The sequence below is a fragment of the Dipodomys merriami genome, unplaced genomic scaffold, assembly GCF_024711535.1.
Source record: "Dipodomys merriami isolate MVZ:Mamm:240054 unplaced genomic scaffold, mDipMer1.0.p SCAF_7, whole genome shotgun sequence".
Taxonomy (NCBI): Eukaryota; Metazoa; Chordata; class Mammalia; order Rodentia; family Heteromyidae; genus Dipodomys; species Dipodomys merriami.
In genome coordinates this window covers 46,455,427-46,474,178 of record NW_027206290.1, presented here as the reverse complement: position 1 = coordinate 46,474,178, position 18,752 = coordinate 46,455,427, and the positions used below count along the sequence as shown (strand labels likewise).

At 44.9% G+C, this 18,752-nt stretch overlaps 1 protein-coding gene across 1 annotated transcript in view; it reads right to left on the bottom strand.

The window, feature by feature from the left end:
- Nucleotides 1–1,928: 1,928 nt before the first annotated feature.
- Nucleotides 1,929–18,752, bottom strand: part of Trim71 (tripartite motif containing 71) — a 68,972-nt gene continuing 52,148 nt past the window's right edge. The window contains exons 3-4 of the mRNA XM_070007542.1: nucleotides 9,482–9,616; nucleotides 1,929–3,607 (exon numbers count right to left, since the gene is read on the bottom strand). Of these exons, the coding sequence (XP_069863643.1) occupies nucleotides 2,156–3,607; nucleotides 9,482–9,616 (1,587 nt within the window). The 3' untranslated portion in view covers nucleotides 1,929–2,155. The remainder of the gene's footprint in view (nucleotides 3,608–9,481; nucleotides 9,617–18,752) is intronic.

Genomic DNA, 18,752 nt, shown 5'->3' with positions numbered 1-18,752 from the left:
GAACTTGGAACACAGGAGCAAAATAAAAAGGAATTGGGAACTGGAACTTAAGATCCTAAAAGAAAAGGTGCTACTTTTCAAACACGATTCTGTGAGGCTCTATCTACCCAGGAATCAGGAAGCTGGGGGGCAGTTTTGGGTCTCTGGTTGCATGGTTGTGTGAGATGAGTTGCCCCCCCCCCCCCCCCCGTTCCATTGTGGTCACTCAGAAAAGGAAGAAACTCTGAAACTTACAGAGCTAAAGCAAGAAACAAGAAAGGTCAAACTGGTAAACTAAATGCCCACAAGATGGGGTAGATAAGTAATCTGATGATTTCAAGCAAGAGGTCTCCCTGGTATGCCACTGGAGTGCAGGAACACCTCGTTTTCTGAGGACTGCTAATCCAGCATCTGCTCTTATTTTGGTATTGGGGGGAGGGAGGATATAGGAATATAGGACCTACTGGGGCTCTAATAGGAATATAGGAGCTATTCGGGGTTCTAAAACAGACAATACTTAAAAGCATGAAGTTTGTACCCAAGCCCAGCTTACAGCAAACTAATCCTGTAAAGTGACAAATGCCAATCCCCTTAGTTGTGAGGTAGAATTCTGGCTTATACATTTTCATTCTTTGGTACCGAATAACAGGTTTAAGCAGAGGTATGATGTCCTACACATTTCAGGTTAGGATGATTTGGGTTCACAAATCCTTTACATTCAAAGCCTTGGGTAGGGGGTGGAGGTGGGGGGAGAGCTTCATGTTAATCATGAGGTACAACAGCACAACTCGGGTACAGGATCCTGCGAAGGTGACCCGAGCAGAGGGTATAGGAACAGGCTGTTCCTACTAACTTGAGGTTCAAATATTCTATTTCCCTGAACTTCCAAAGCAGGAAAAAAAAATTGTGCTTTTGAAACAAAAAGTTTATTCCTTAACCTACTGAGTCTTCTTAGAAAAAGCAATTCCTAGCATTGTAGTACATTCACTTCAGGGTCAGGTTCAGCCCTGCCCCACCTGAATAGTCAGTCCCTAGTTTGGGGGGGTGCCTTGCATCTTGAGTACCCTCTACTTGCTCTTGCAGCAAGTCAGTCCATGTCTGAAAACTCTCTCTCCAAGATGAGTTTCCTTCCTTCTACCTAACTCTTCATATCCAATAAGGTAAGAACACTTTTAAGAGTACTTGTAATCAAGAGTCCTGAGCTACATCTATTTCTTAGAAGTGTAAGAGGGGAGGGGAGAGACCTTTCTTGGGATGTGGTAAGTCATTTCCATTTCCAGCTTCACTACTGGGGTGCAAGATGGCTTTAAAACACAACACACACACACACACACACACACACACACACACACACACACACACACACACACACACACACACACACACACACACACACACACACACACACACACACACACTCCTCCCTCACAAAAAATAAAATTTAAACACCCTAAAATATAAATGGTCTGCTTTTCTTGGCTAGCAAGCCACAGCCACCTCTCCTAGGGATAAGAAAACTGAGGGAAGATGTTCGGACACACTTGAGTTATTAATAAAAGAACAGGAAAGCCTTCTGTTGCAGCATTTTAAAAAAAAAAAAAATGAAAGAAAAGAAAAAGGACAATTTTCCCCCAAAGATCAAATCACACAACACAATCTAACCTCACAGGAATAATATTCTCAAAAACACAAATGCTCTATGAATTCAAATCCCACTTTTCCAAGTTTTAGTTTGTCTTTAGTAGTTTTTGTGTTTCCTTGGCTCAATCTACAGAATGCACTCACCACACACATCCAATGCCCTCGCTACAGGCTTGTGCACACCTTGCCCGAGCGTTGAAGAGGGAATGTTAATATCACAGAGGAGGGAAGAGGGCCTGCTGGAGGACATGCAAAGATTCATGAGGTAGATAGAAATCATTTCACAGGCTCAATCCCTGCACAAAAGGTAAGTACATTCATCTGTAAAAAAATAAAGATGAGGTAGGACTTAAGTAATGTTGTACTTTTCTTGTTCTCTTTAAAAAAAAAAAAAGAAAAAAAGAAAAAGAATCCCTGAGACTGCTTCTTTGAAATTCAAACGGAGACCATACACACACACACACACACACACACACACACACACATACACACACACACAAACACAACCCAAACACAGAAACCCAGAAAGATGCGATTAGAAAATGAGGATTCGATTGTTGCCAAAATCCACCACGACAATCATGCCATCGGGAGTGACTGCGATGCCAGACGGGCGATCCATCTGCCCAAAGCCGCTGCCTTGAGCACCAAACTTGCACAAGAAGCTACCATTGGCTTCAAACATCTGCACACGGTGGTTTCTGGAATCAGCCACAATGATACGCCCCTCCTGGTCCACGGCCACACCTTGTGGGCGCAAGAACTGCCCATTGCCAGTGCCCTCCGAGCCCAGAAAACGTGCGGATTGGCAGTCAGGGTGAATGACCAGGAGGCGGTGGTTGTTGAAGTCGGTGACCACCAGGTGACCTTCATGGTTGAAGGCCACGCCCCGTGGGGAGTCAAAGTGCTTCCAGAGAGCCCCCTCGAAGCCATACTTATTCAAGAAAACCCCATCGGGCCCGAAGAGCTGGATGCGGTGATTCCGTGTATCTGACACGAGGATCTTTCCCTCAGAATTGACTGCCACATCCCAAGGGTAGTTGAACTGCCCGTTTTTGGTTCCTTTCTCACCGAACTTGAGGAGGAACTGACCCTCAAAGGTGAAGATCTGGATGCGATGATTGTCCTTGTCAGCCACCACGATCCTGCGTGAAGCATCACAGGCCACCCCAGCTGGTCGGTCGAACTGCCCAGGCCGGGAGCCCAGGGTGCCAAATTTGTGGTGGAAGGAGCCACAAGGCTTGAACACCTGGATGCGATTATTGCTGCGGTCGGCCACGATGATATAGCCTTCCTTATCCACACTCACTCCCCAAGGGCGGCAGAGCTTGCCATCACTGTCACCCTCACTGCCAAAGCTCAGGCCCGGCAGCCCGATGCCCACATAGCTGCGGCCAGACTTGACCACTACCTTAAAGGGGCTGTTCTCAATATGTTGGTTGCACAGGGTCACGGACACCAGGTGCTCACCCTCTAGCTGGGGCCGGTAGCTCACCAAGTAAGTCCCGTTCTGCTGATCACTCACCTCTGCTCCAAACAGATTGCCATCAGGACCCAAGACCACAGCTGACATTAGATCACCTCCTGAGAGGCGTGGCTCACCATCATGGTCATAACCAATGACAGTGAAGGAGGCCACCTTACCCTGGAGGGCCCGCTTGAGGCCATCACCAGTAGCCTTAGTGAGTGGGGCAAAGGCCCCACTGCTAACAAAGCCAAAGGACTTGATGGCAAGGTACAGTGTCTGGTCAGGGGGTGTGAACATGACCCGGTCATCTTCCTGGGGCTGCAGGAGGCTCCGCAGGGTCTTCAGCTCCTGCACCTGGGCTAGCATCCGGTCTCGAGCCAACAGGACATCCAGTGCCCGACCTTCCTCCAGGACCTGCTGGACGGCACTGATGGTACTTTCCAGCTTGTTGAGGTTTTGCCGCAGCTTCTCCACCTGCAGGTACAGAGACTTGGCCTTCACCTGGCGGATCTTCTCTACCTGAAGGAAAAGTTGAGGGAACACAGACTTAGAAGCAGAGAGAACACAGACTTAGGAGCAGAGAACGGAAACTCATCCATCCATCCAATCAGAAAGCTATATACTGAGAGGCTAAGGGATGGCCACAAAAATGTGACCTGTGCTCTTTTTTTTTTTAATTGTAAAGATACTATACAGAGGGTTACAGTTACATGAGTAAGGTAATGAGTACATTTCCTATTGAGCATTGTTACCCCCTCCATTGTTTTCCCCTTACCATCCCTTCCCTCCCTCCCTTCCCTGAGGTTTTTTTTTTTTATTGTGATTAAGTGATTACATAATTTCCCAAATTTCACAGTCTTGTGGAATAATGATGCCATTTAAAGTCACAAGTTCATTCTAACTTTCCTGGAGCAAATTGTCTAACACAGTCTATAACATATAATGGTGTACTCATGTTATACACCAGACATGTGATCAGCAGCATGGGGATATTTAGTAGTGGTTCGACCAGATGAGTGGGAGTTCTTTGTTTCTTAAGACCTGTTAGTTTTGTCGTATCACCTAACATTTTGGATTTAGCATCTACTTATCAGGGAGACCATGTACCATTTGTCTCTTTGCTCTTGGCTTACCTCACTCAACATGATTCCTTCTAGCTCCATCCATTTCCCTGCAAATGCCATTATTTTGTCATTTCTAATGGCTGCATAATATTCCATTGTGTATAGATACCACAATTTTTTGATCCATTCATCTGTGGTGGGGCATCTGGGTTGTTTCTATATCCTAGCTATTGTGAACAGTGCTGCAATAAACAGGGAGGTGCACGTGTCCTTGTATATTGGTCCCTGTTGTTCAGGGTAGATGCCTAGGAGTGGTATGACTGGGTCGTAAGGAAGGTCCATCTTTAGCTTTCTAAGGACCCTCCAGACTGCTTTCCAAAGTGGTTGTATAAGTGTACATTCCCACCAGCAGTGTAATAGGGTTCCTCTTTCTCCACATCCCCTCCAGCATTTGTCGTTGGCTGATTTGTGGATGTGGGACATTCTGACTGGGCTAAGGTGGTATCTCAGGGTTGTCTTTATTTGCATTTCCTTCACCACCAGGGATGATGAACATTTTCTCATGTGTTTCTTTGCCATTTTTATTTCTTCATTTAAGAAGTCCCTCTTTAGTTCCCTTGCCCATTTAGTAATTGGTTTGTTAGGTTTGGGAGGAATTAGTTTCTTGAGTTCCCTGTATATACAGGATGTTAACCCCTTGTCTGATATATTGCTGGTAAATATTTTTTCCCAATTAGTTGGTTGTCTTTCTAGCTTGGTTGCGACAGATTTAGCTGTGCAGAAGCTTTTTATTTTAAGGTAGTCCCATTTGTCGAGTCTCTCTCCAATTTGTTGTGACCCTGGGACTCTGTTCAGGAAGTTCCTTCTTGTGCCTATTAGTTCAAGTGTGACCTGTACTCTTAAAGAACAGCAATTTTTTTTTAAATGGCATCTCTTATTCCAGTCCCTACCCCCCCCCCCCAAAAAATGAGGAGAAACAGCTACTAAAACCACTGGAAGAATCCAGGCACTGGTGATTCATGCCTGTAATCCCAGCTACTCAGGAGACTGAGGTCTGAGGATCACAGTCCAAAGCCAGTCCCTGCAGGAAAGTCTGTGAGACTCTTATCTCCAATTAACCTCTTAAAGACAGTGCCCATGACCAATGCCAACCCCAAACAAACAAACAAAAAACCCACACTGATAAAATATACGGGACACTAAAGATTCACACACAGTGAGTCTGAAGGAGGATACTGTTAGGAGAAGAACACAAAGGCACAATGCCTCTCTGACTCTTGAAATCTGAGGGTCAAGGCCCAAAGCCAACCCAGGCCAGAAAGTCCAGGAGATTCTTCTTATTTCCACAAAGCAGGAAGTGGAGCTGTTACTCAAGTGGTAGAGTATCAGCCTTGAGTGAAAAACTAAGAGACAACACCCAGGCCCAGAGTTCAATTCCCAGTACTAGTATTCTCCAAATAAATAAAACTACTAGAAGAACTTTTTTTTTTTTTTTTGGGGGGGGGGGGTCCGGTCATGAGGCCTGAACTCTGGGCCTGGGCGCTGTCCTTCAGCTCTTCACCTCAAGGATAGTGCTCTACCACTTGAGCCACAGCACCACTTCCAGCTTTTTTCTTTTTGCTTATGTGGTGCTGAGGAATCGAATCCAGGGCCACCTTCCCAGCCCCTAGAAGAAACTTTTTTTTTTTTTTGGTCCGGTCGTGGGGCCTGAACTCTGGGCCTGGGCGCTGTCCCTCAGCTCTTCAGCTCAAGGCTAGCACTCTACCACTTGAGCCATAGCACCACTTCCGGTTTTTTTCTATTTTTCTTATGCGGGGCTGAGGAATCGAACCCAGGGCCTCGGGCATGAAAGGCAAGCGCTCTACCACTGAGCCACCTTCCTACCCCTAGAAGAAACTTTTGATGACTGTGAACTGAGGCTTAAATACTGGTATGCTATCAAGATTGTGTGCTGATTGACAATCATATGGCTATGAAAGAGACTGTCTTTGTTCAGAGGAAATAAATAATACTCTGGTAAAGAGGTGGTATTTCCAGATTTCTAACTTACATTCAAGTTACAGCATAGTTATTTGGCACTTGGGACCTGCAAGTTCTACAGTCTTGAATTCAACCACTTGTGCTTAGGAAATATTTAGGAAATACCACTATGCCTATACAAAACGTGGAGACACTTCCACTGGCGCCTGGCACAGTTGTTGTTTTTCATAGTTAATTATTATTCACAATTACCGTAGGTTAGGAATTAAAGAGAAATGAAGGTCAAAGTCATCTAACAGAGCACATACTTTGTGCCAGGCATTATAGAAACAACAACCACCAACAGAAGACATGATTCTTACTGATAACAGTAGCTTACTTTGTAGTCCTAGCTATTCAGGAGGCTGAGATCTGAGGATCATGGTTTAAAGGCAGCCCAGGCAGGAATGCCAGGAGATTCTTATCTCTTGCTAGTTTTGAGCAAAAAAAGCTCACAGACCACCTCTCCCCAAAGAAAGAAAGAAAGAAAGAAAGAAAGAAAGAAAGAAAGAAAGAAAGAAAGAAAGAAAGAAAGAAAGAGAGAGAGAAAGAAAAAGAGAGAAAGAGAGAAAGAGAGAAAGAAAGAGAGAAAGAGAGAAAGAAAGAGAGAGAGAGAAAGAGAGAAAGAGAGAAAGAAAGAAAGAAAGAAAGAAAGAAAGAAAGAAAGAAAGAAAGAAAGAAAGAAAGAAAGAAAGAGAGAGAGAGAGAAAGAAAAAGAGAGAAAGAGAGAAAGAGAGAAAGAAAGAGAGAAAGAGAAAGAAAGAGAGAGAGAAAGAGAGAGAGAGAAAGAGAAGAAAGAAAGAAAGAAAGAAAGAAAGAAAGAAAGAAAGAAAGAAAGAAAGAAAGAAAGAAAGAAAGAAAGAAAGAAAGAGAGAGAAAGAGGGAAAGAGAGAAAGAGGGAAAGAGAGAAAGAGGGAAAGAGAGAAAGAGAAAGAAGCCAGGCACCTGTGGCTCACACCTGTAATCCTAGCTATTCAAGAGGCTGAGATCTAAGGATCATGGTTCAAAAGCCAGCCTGGGAAGGAAAGTCTGTGAAACTCTTATCTCCAATAAACCACCAGAAAACTGGAAGTGGCACTGTGGCTCAAGTGGTAGACTGCTAGTCTTGAGCTGAAGAGCGCAGGGATAGCGCCCCAGGTCCAGAGTTCAAGCCTTATGACCAATGAAAGAAGAAGAAGAAAAAAAAGAAGAAGAAGAAGAAGTAGTGGCTCTAATTCTGAATGATTTACCCACTGTGAGGGAACATTACCCAAGTGGTTCACAGTTTTTGTAAAGGACCATGATTTCTTAATGTTCTCCTCATCTGAAAGCCAGTCTAAGTCACAGCAAAGGCACAGTGTTCTAGGACTTAGATGCTAATCTGATCTTCCCTGGAGGAATGGTGATATGATTTTGACCCATTCCTGTTTTATCTTCTGTTCACTGTGAAACCTTGGTATATGTGAGCAGAAGGTTTGGGATGGGTTTATATAAAAGAACTCTTGAGCTTCTGGACCTATACCCCAGATGAAACCTTTACCTTTAATTCTAACCCATGAAACTAGGGAGCTATAGCAACACTAGTAGTAAGATGGAGGGTATGCTGGAAACAAGAATGAAGAGGTTATTTCCAAATACATAAAACTGAATAGCTTAGCAAGTTGAAAACTGAATCTAGACCCTCATAGTTTAATAATGTTCAATACCTAGAGGGGAAATGAAATGAAATGAAATGAAATGATCACAAAGACACCTGGCAGAGCTGGCTGGGAAATTCTGATCTGAAACAGAAAACATAGGCAATCATCAGAGAGGGAATGTCTGCTACAGGACAGGCAGCAAGGAACCATTCTAAAACATGAAAGGCTAGCTCTTTTTTCTTTTTTTTTGGTCAGTTGTGGTGCTTGAACTCAAGGCCTGGGGGTGCTGTCCTTAAGCTCTTTGAATCAAAGCTAGCACTTTGAGCCATACCACCATGTCCAGTTTCCTGGTGGCTAAGTCTCATGGACTTTCATGCCTGGGGCTGGCTTCAAATCAAAATCCTCAGATCTCAGCCTCCTGAGTAACCAGGATTACAGGCATGATTCCTTAGGTAAGAAAAAGCAACTTATTGTTAAGTGTAGATTGGCTCTTCTCCCAAACATACTTTCCTAAACACTTGATTTCCAGGTATTCTCTGAAAGAGAAGCAACCATCTGAGAGAGGTGGGGCTGCTCACAGCGGGAGTATATGTAGTTAAATACATACTTTGTGTGGAACCCCACACACAAAGGCCTTTTTCATCAGGAAATCCAGAAGAGCAAGTTTGGGGCAGAGCTCACTACACAGCTCTCAGGTTGCAAGAAGCCTCTCCAGTTATAATTAACATTTGTGGGTGGCTTGAGATTGGCAGACCTTGGGGACATCTGACTGTCTGAAAACTATGCCATGCCCAACAAGGCACTCAAAAATAAATAAATAAAAATAAATAAATTAATTGATTAAATATATGTATATATATATGTAAAATATATACTGCATTGAGTCTTGCTAAGCTGCCTACCCCACACACTGGCTGTTCTTCATAAGAGAGAGGGGGGGGGAGAGGGAGGGAGGAAGGGAGAGAGAGAGAGAGAGAGAGAGAGAGAGAGAGAGAGAGAGAGAGAGAGAGAGAGAGAGAGAGAGCGAGAGCCTCTTCTCTAAGCAGCAGCCATGCGTGTGTTCAGAGAATGTAATTAGAATGAAAGCAGTGGTGTAGGGTCCTGGCCTGCTGGTAGACTTAACTCTCCAACTTCCTGAATGGGGATATAAAGTCAGAATAGCTGGGCTGCTGACTTGGGTGGGGTGGCAGACTTTCCAGCTGGTTTTTATCTAAACAACACACCAGTGTGTTCAGCACCCTTTCCTGCTCCAACAGGAAGACAGGGCATAAACTCATTGCCCTCACAAGTAGAAAACTGGCTTCCACAGGAGTCAGGAAGTGCAGCCAGCCAGGACACCAAAAATAAGGACGTTTCCTACAAGCCTGCCTTTCCTAACACAGTTTGATTGTTCTCCCTTCTTTCTGCCTCCTTTTGAGTGTGTGCAATAGAAAACCTGAGCCTCCTTCCAGTCTAGGCTACCCAAGTAGTTCAGAAAAGGCTCCCTGTTGCTTTATTGAGTGGAAAGCACTCCCAATATTCCAGGGGCGGCCTGAAGGCCCCTCCTACCCAGAGTCTTTCTGGGAAATTAGAAAATGCTCTGGACTTAAGAGCTTAGGTCAAGGATCTGAAACGAGGAAACCTGCTGGCATTTTCAGAAACACGCTGTGGGGTTGGGGCAGCTGGGTGAGGAGCACATGCTTCCATGTTACCTTCCACAACAGCTCGCACTCACGCTCCTCCAGGGCCTTCTTGTGCCTGGCAGTCACAGCTTTGACTTCTGACTGCACCACTTTCACCTTCATCTCCACCTGTTCTGCCACAGTCTGGGCCTGCTCGATGCTCAGCTGGAAAAGTAAAAACAGTGTTGAGGCTTTCACACCTTCACTCTGCAATCAGACCCCACAAGGCTCACATTTGTGCCACTTGGTCCAAACCTTCACAAGTGGATGCTGAAGGAGTTCCTGGCAAAGGCTGGATTTCTTTGTGTGAGAAGTGGCGCCTACAGAGTGAAATGTCAGACTATTGAAGAGATACTCTGAAACAGTGGAGCTAGTATGGCTGGGTGACTGCCCAACAATGAGACTGAGGATCAGTTTAAAACCTACAACTCTGGGCACACAAACAATCTCCTCCCTTCCTAGAGAAAATCCTGCATGCCAATACACCCCTCCTGAGAAGGTGCCCCAACAGGTTGGTGGTTACCCCATCATGCTCCTATCTAGTCAGCAGCAGCTTAACTTACCTGGACATACGCCAACAGCCAGTGCACCTGGGAGTACCACTTGATCTACTAAGAAACTGGACCCTGTGGTTAGACCCATCCACACACCACCACAAAGCCTACACCCTATACTAATAGATTGAATAAATCAGTTTAATCAGGCATATTATCATTCATAAAAAATTAATCCAGACAAGGCCCCATGTTACCATTAATGTTACATGATGTGTCTTGTAAAACCACAAGGATTTGTTTTAGATACTAAGGTACTAACTAGGGAATTCTGATCTACTGGCTAGTGGAACAACTTATTTTAGAGTAGATGATCACAACTAGGACACAGGCTAGGAAATCAAGAAGATGTGCAATCAGTGTTTGCCTTGGACTGAAGGGGTCCCTGGAATGTGGAACTATCAATGATAAAACCCAAAAACAGTCCTGGGCTCATGAGCTGTTTGTGGAGTCAGGTAATTCAGGTTCAAATACAGCTCCTACTAGCTAAAGGCTTTTTGCAAATGGTCCTAACCTTTTCCATCTTGGGTAAGAGCCAATGTGAAGGAAAGCCAAGAAAATAGAAAGCAGGAGCTGAACACAGCTCATAGCACAGAATAAAGCATGCTGTTAGTAAGAGTCTTGGCTGACAAACACACCTGGAACTCAACTACTGTCTGGCCTGTTTAGTGGGTGTCACACCAAGATGGATCATATACCTGGTTAGGCCAAAGTCACATTGGTTCCCTTACTCTGTGTATAAATTGTGCTAATGTACATGTAACCAATTTTACCATTAGGGACATTTTGTACGTTCACTAGTTGGCAACCAGCTGGGCACTGATGGCTCATGCTTGTAATCCTAGCTATTCAGGAAGCTGAGATCTGAGGATTACAGTTCAAACCCAGCCCAAGCAGTAAAGTCCTAACCACCAGAAAATCAGAAGTAGAGCTGTGGACTGAAAGTGCTAGAGCACTTGCCTTAAACAGAAAAGCTCAGGGACAGTACCCAGGCCAAGTTCAAGCTCCATGTCCAACCTCCCCTCCTCCCTGCCTTCTCCACCCCTACCACCAAACAACAAAAAAAAAAATACTAGGCAACCAGCACCAGTATCTCCCTCCATAAACAGCAGTCAGTAGTCAAATACTCTTCAATTCCATCTGTCAGATTTACCAAGTCTTTTCTGGTTATTTAATATAACATTTAAAAACAAACATGCATACATACAATAGATGAGGTGTCTTAATTTATGGACACTCTTCCAGCCCAGTAATACTAAGCTTTGAATTGCTGTGTCAGCTCTGTGGAAGGTAAGGGCACCCTTACCTCTCTACGTATGTCATGTCCAAAGAGCAGTTCCTGGCCGCCCCCGACCCCCGCCCCTCACAGGGCTACCTTTCTAAACTCTCTGCCCCAAAATCCCCCCCCTCAATTCTGAGGTCCAGCTCAGAGTCCAGCTCAGACACCACCTCCTTTTTGAACTTGAATGACCCATTTCTGCTCCATTTCAAACCAAGTAGGAACGAAGTACACAGCTCATGCTACTAGAGTCCGTGGGGGTAACAAATCATTCTACAGGAAGAACTTACAAAGTTTCTATTTGCATATGCTGTTGAACATAATAAGCACATTTACATTAGGTAGCTGTACTAGGTTCAATGCACTCCTCAAAAACACAGGCACATCTCCAAGTGTAACCTGCTTTGGAAATGCAGCCTTTGTAGATGAGGTTACACTAGATTGGGGAAAGTTCTAAATCCAATGACTGGTGTGTCCACAGAAGGCAATATAAAGACACAGGGGAGTAAGACCGAGGCAGAAGTTTTCAACATAGAGGTCCTTCACTTGTTTTTCTTTTTTTTTTTTCTCTTTCTTTTTTTTTTTTTTTTTTTGGGGGGGGGGTCCAGTCGTGGGGCCTGAACTCTGGGCCTGGGCGCTGTCCCTCAGCTCTTCAGCTCAAGGCTAGCGCTCAGCTCAAGGCTAGCGCTCTACCACTTGGGCCACAGCGCCACTTCTAGCTTTTTTCTTTTTGCTTATGTGGTGCTGAGGAATCGAACCCAGGGCCTCATGCATGCAAGGCAAGCGCTCTACCACTGAGCCACCTTCCCAGCCCTCCTTCACTTCTTTGGTTAATTCCTAGGTATTTTATTCTTTGTGGGGCTATTACGAATGGAGCTGCTTTCCTGATTTCAGCCACACTTTTCTCATTGTGGGCATACAGAAAAGCCATTGATTTTTGAGGGCTAATTTTATACCCTGCTACTTTGCCAAAGTTTTGAATCAGCTTGAGTAATTTAGGAGTGGAGTCCGTGGGATTCTTTAAATACAAGATCATGTCATCTGCAAAGAGGGAGAATTTTACTTATCTTTCCCTATTTGGATCCCTTTTATGTTTGTACCTTGTCTTATTGCTGCAGCTAGGCATTCTAATGCTACATTGAAGAGAAGTAAAAACAGTGGACATCCTTGTCTCGTTCCTGAGTTAAGAGGAAATGGCTTTAGTTTTTCACCATTGAGTATAATGCTGGCTGTAGGTTTGTCATATACAGCCTTTATTGTATTGAGGAATGTTCCATAGATTCCTAATTTTTCCATAACCTTCATCATAAACGGGTGTTGGATCCCACTTTTGGGCATTTACCCAAATGATCACAAACAAGACCACACTAAAGCTACCAGCACAACTATGTTTATTGCAGCATTATTTACCATAGCTAAGATATGGAACCAACCCAGATGCTCCTCAGTAGATGAATGGATCAAGAAAATGTGGTATATATACACAATGGAATTCATTGTCTCCATCAGAAAGAATGACATTGCCCCATTTGTTAGGAAATGGAAAGACTTGGAAAAAATTATATGACATGAAGTAAGCCAGACCCAAAGAAACATAGTTCCCATGGTTTCCCTTATTTGCAATAACTAGTATATGTCTGAGACAAGCAGAAAAGGTCAGATAAGCTGATGTTAGGTGAAATGAACCCCAAGTCAAGTATTCAAATGGTTTTTTTTCTTTCATGCTATTGTTTCTAACATATTTATAAGATAATTTCTTTGTTGTTTTTCTATGCCCCTCCCCCACGGTATAACCCCTGCTCTCACTGTATTTGATGTTGGTATAATTTGTGGAAGGGAAGGGCAAAAACAAATCATTTAAATAGAGATACAGGTGGACCCATTGCAACAATGAGATGTACAAGTAGTTATGTCGAAAAACGAACTTTACAACTTTGGGGGAAGAGGGGGCAATAGAGGGGGAAGGCAGGGGGGAGAGGAGAGGGGGAGATGGGAAAGGATAGGAAGGGGGAAAAAGGAAGAGGCAACAATGCTTGATAAGAAATGTACTCTTGGGGCTGGGAAATTGGCTCAGTGGTAGAGCGCTCACCTTGCATGCTTAAGGCCCTGGGTTCGATTCCTCAGCACCACATAAGCAGAAAAAAAAAGCCTGAAGTGGCGCTGTGGTTCAAGTGGTAGAGTGCTAGCCTTGAGCTGAAGAGCTGAGGGACAGCACCCAGGCCAAGAGTTCAGGCCCCACGACCGGACCCCCCCCCCCCAAAAGAAAGAAATGTACTCTTGCCCCAGAAGGCCAACTCTTCTCGTGTATATGCAAATAAACTGTTATTCACTTGTCCCATCAAAAAAAAAAAAAAAAAAAAAAGAAAGAAAAAGAAAAAGAAAAGTACTCATTATCGTGCCCATGTAATTGTAACCTCCCAAAAAAAGACAGAGGCAGAAATTAGTAGTGATACAGGTACACACAATTCCGCCAGCAATTCCTACAAGTGGGGAAGAGGAAAAGAAAGGTCCTTCCAGCACCAGTTTTCTGGTGGCTAATTGGTTAATTAACCAGGGAAATTTCCTGCCTTAAAAAAAAAAAAAAAAAAGGAATGTACTCATTATCGTGCCCATGTAATTGTAACCCCTCTGTACAGTATTTTCACAATTAAAAAAAAAAAAAAGAGGCAGAAATTAGTAGTGATACAGGTGCACACAATTCCGCCAGCAATTTCTACAAGTGGCGAAGAGGAAAGAAAGGTCCTTCCAGCACCAGCTTTCTGGTGGCTAATTGGTTAATTAACCAGGGTAATTTCCTGCCTGGGCTGGTTTGTTTGTTTGTTGGTTGGTCGGTCATGGGGGCTTGAACTCTGGGCTCGGCACTGTCCTTGCACTCTTCAGCTCAAGGTGAGTGCTCTAGAACCTCTTGAGTCACAGCACCACTTCCAGTTTTGAGTAATTTATTGGAGATAAGAGTCCCACAGACTTTCCTGCCTGGGCCGGCTTTGAACCATGATCCTCAGATCTCAGCCTCCTGAGTAGCCAGGATTACAGGCATGAGCCACCAGCGCCCAGCCCTAGGCTGGTTTTGAACCATGACCCTCAGATCTCAGACTCTGAATAGCTAGGACTACAGGTATGAGCCACCAGAGATGGGCTCGTGTTGTTTTATGCTACCTGTTTGTTACAACAGACCTAAGTAAGACCATAGTAAGAAACCAATGAACTTAAGCAGACAGGTTCATTTTATCTTTCAGTCAGACCCAAAAGATAAAAATTAAATGACTTGTTTTGAACACCTCATGCCATTAGGATTCATGATGGGGGGGGGGGGGTTGAAATCACAAGATAATTTACAGAGATAAATTACAGATAATTTACAGACTTTAACTTAAACATGTACGAGAGAAGCCTAGGGCACAGAGCACACCAAGGATTGGATTAGAGACCAAGGAGGATCACCTCAGCTTGGGTTGGGAGGACCAGGAGAAGGAAGTCCTGCCACAAGAACCCAAAAGGTTCTGGAATGTGTCTGTTGCCAGAGCAGAAAATAACTACGATTGAGCCAGGAGCTAGTGGCTCATGCTTGTAACCCTAGATACACAGGAAAACTGAGATCTAGGAATCACAGTTCAAAGCCAGCCTAACCACAAAAAAGCCAGAAGTGGCCTGTGGCTCACATGGTAGAATATTGCCTCGAGCAAAATAGCTCAGGGACAGCACCCAAGCCCTGGGTTCAAGCCCCATGCCCAACAACCAACCAAATAAATGAAGTTGGGCTTTTCCTGTTACTGTAAATAAACTTAATGTGCTAAACTACGGTAATTAAGAAAAATATTAATAATAATTGAGAAGTTATTCCTGACCTTTCATCAATACTCCCAGAAAATTAGTGCACCTTATAAAACTTGACCAATGTTACAATCTCAGGAAGAGACAAAATGAAAACAAGGCAATATTCAAAAGGGCAGTAACAGCAGAACACAGCCTTAAAACAGTGGAGGGCGCTATCCTCTCTCTTGCCTGGAGGTGCCTTTCCAAGCTCATCCTGGGTGGGTGATCTTCTTTATCAGATATCTTGAATTAATTCAACAACTTATATACAAGGCTCCTCCTAGAACTCGGATTGTCAAGAGAAGCTATCAGCCACAGTTACACTGTCTTGACAGGTTTAATTTAAAAGATAAAAACCAGACAAACAAGAGGGAAGTAAACCTTTAGTAAGTACATCCTTTCCCATTCATGACAAGTAAACAAACTAATCTTGAAAATAAGCAATCAGGATATCAAGGAAATTAAGCAACATAGGCAAAAGCACCTCAGAAGGGGTCAGGACATGCAGGCTGTATTGCAGAGAAGGGCCTACCACCAACACGTCCATAAAAGCATCATCACTGGTATGATTCAGATCAAAATGACCAGGAAAAGGTGAACACTCTACAGTTAGTTGGGCCCAGAGAAAGTGAACAGATTTCCTGAAAAGATTTCTTTCCTGGATGGAAAATAATCTGTCCCAAGGATTGTATAAGGTCCACGAAAATGATACATACAGCTGGGCACTGGTGGCTCATGCCTGTAATCCTAGCTACTCAGGAGGCTGAGATCTGAGGGCCACGGTGTTCAAAGACAACCCAGGCTGACTTTGTATGTGAGACTCTTAACTCTAACTATCAGAAAACCAGAAGTGGCCTTCTGACTCAAAGTGGTAGAGCACTAGCCTTAAGCTCAAAAGCTCATGGACAGCACCCAGGCCCTGAGTTGAAGCCCCACAACTGGGAAGGAGGAGATCATACAGTAGGGGCTGGGAAGGTGGCTCAGTGGTAGAGTGCTTGCCTTGCATGCATGAGGCCCTGGGTTCGATTCCTCAGCACCATATAAGCAAAAAGAAAAAAGCCGGAAGTGGCGCTGTGGCTCAAGTGGTAGAGCGCTAGCCTTGAGCTGAAAAGCTGAGGGACAGCGCCCAGGCCCAGAGTTCAGGCCCCACGACCGGACCCAAAAAAAGAAAAAAAAGAGTAGTATAAGCTTTCCAGTGGCTTTTTTTTTTTTTTTTTTTTTTTTTTGTCGGTTGTGGGACTTGAACTCTGGGCCTGGGCGCTGACCCTCAGCTCTTCAGCTCAAGGCGAGCGCTCTACCACTTGAGCTACAGCGCCACTTCCGGTTTTCTGGTCGTTTATTGGAGATAGGAGTCTCACAGTCTCTCCTGCCCGGGCTGGCTTTGAACCGTGATCCTCAGATCTCAGCCTCCTGAGTAGCTAGGATTACAGGCGTGAGCCACCAGCACCCGGCTAGTGTATCCTTTTCTTAAGGGGTGTGTTCTCCCTCTTCTATTTGTACTGGTAGAAAGGAGGTATGGAGCACAAAGCTTTTGGCCCCAGGACTATGCCCTAAGAGAGAAACCTAGGAAAACAGACCAAACCAATCAACTACCCCAACCCTGGCTTTACGTATGAGTCACCCAGACCCCAAAGGAGGGGAAAGGAAGGAAAACAGGAGGAAAGAAACTCAGGGTGGTTCAGGAGAGCCTCATACATCTACCCTGCAAAGTTAGATTGCCTAGTGAGGCAGAGTGCTAAGCACAAAGGCATAAACCTTTTTTGCCAGTCCTGGGGCTTGAACTCTGGGCCTGAGCGCTGTCCCTCAGCTCCTCAGCTCAAGACTAGAGCTCTACCACTTGAGCCACTGCACCACTTCTGGTTTTCTGAGTGGTTGATTGGAGATAAGAGTCTCACAGACTTTCCTGCCTGGGCTGGCTCTGAACCACCATCCTTCAGATCTTAGCCTCCCGAGTAGCTAGGATTATAGGCGTGAGACACTGGTGCCGGGCTGGATTCTTCCATTCTTACTTAATCTGTTTCAAGTGACACAGAACCGTCCCGATTCTAACTCAGAATACTTATACTTATGGGAAACTGAACCTCCCCCATCTCCTGGCCTGTGACATTGGAAACATCTGTTTCTGTGAGAATATAAAATGGCTTTAGACCTGAGTTCTAGTTTAATGTCAAACTTCACCTTGTCTTCTACTACAACCTCAAAAGCCTGTTCTGGTACCTCATAGTAACTCAGAAAGAATAAGAGGGGAGATGCTCACACCAACACCTAGGGACCACTTATGACACCCACGCCCTGCTTTCCTACAAGGCCTCTGCCCTATCTAATATTTGACATTTTCTAAGAGAATGACCAATTCAGTGAGCACTTTAAGAAAAGCAAGTTATGTCATAGTCCAAGCTCCACTTCACTAGTTGTATGTAAGCTTCAAATAATTATGATCTGAAGCAAGAAAGAAAAGCAACACACACACACACACACACACACACACACACACACACACACACACACACACACACACACACACACACACACACACACCATGGTTTACACAAGGACCTTCTGAAAAGCAGACTTGCTATCTGACCTGTGGATGGAAATACAGTCATGATTAACACTGTCTCTCTCTCACCCATACAAGTAACCCATCTACCATATGCTTGCTCCATTCAACACGTGACCCAGCATACCACTGACAAGTATTTGGCCCCTATGGTCCATGCTAAGGGTGTTTTATGCTCACATAGCAGCCTCTCAGTGGCCATATTTAACTTTATATGATATATTTAGACTGTAATTAATTCAGAAAGTTCAGCTGGCACACAAACCTTCCACCCATCTATTCTTCTCTCTACAGAAAGTTTAAAAAACAATCTAGGGCCGGGCGCTGGTGGCTCACGCTTGTAATCCTAGCTACTCAGGAGGCTGAGATCTGAGGATCGCGGGGCAGGAGAGACCGTGAGACTCCTATCTCCAATAAACCACCAGAAAACCGGAAGTGGCGCTGTAGCTCAAGTGGTAGAGCGCTCGCCTTGAGCTGAAGAGCTGAGGGACAGCGCCCAGGCCCAGAGTTCAAGCCCCACAGCCGACAAAAAAAAAAAAAAAAAACAATCTAGGGCTGGGAATGTGGCTTAGTGGTAGAGTACTTGCCTAGTGTGCATAAAGCCCTGGGTTCAATTCCTCCCTGCCACATAAACAGAAAAGGCTGGAAGTGGTGCTGTGGCTCCAGTGGTAGAGTGCTAGCCTTGAGCACAGAGAGGCTTAGGGACAGTGCCAGGCCCTGAGTTCAAGCCTCAGCACTGGCCCCCCCCCCCCAAAAAAAAAAATCAATCCGGGTGCCAGTGGCTCACGCCTGTAATCCTAGCTCAGGAGGCTGAGATCTGAGGACTGCCGTTCAAAAGCAGCCCAGGCATGAACAGCCTGAGACTCCTTTTTTTGGAGGGTCCGGTCGTGGGGCCTGAACTCTGGGCCTGGGTGCCATCCCTCAGCTCTCCAGCTCAAGGCTAGGGCTCTACCACTTGAGCCATGGCGCCACTTCCGGCTTTTTTCTTTTTGCTTATGTGTTGCTGAGGAATCGAACCCAGGGCCTCATGCATGCAAGGCAAGCGCCCTACCACTGAGCCACCTTCCCAGTCCCTGAGACTCTTAACTCCAATTA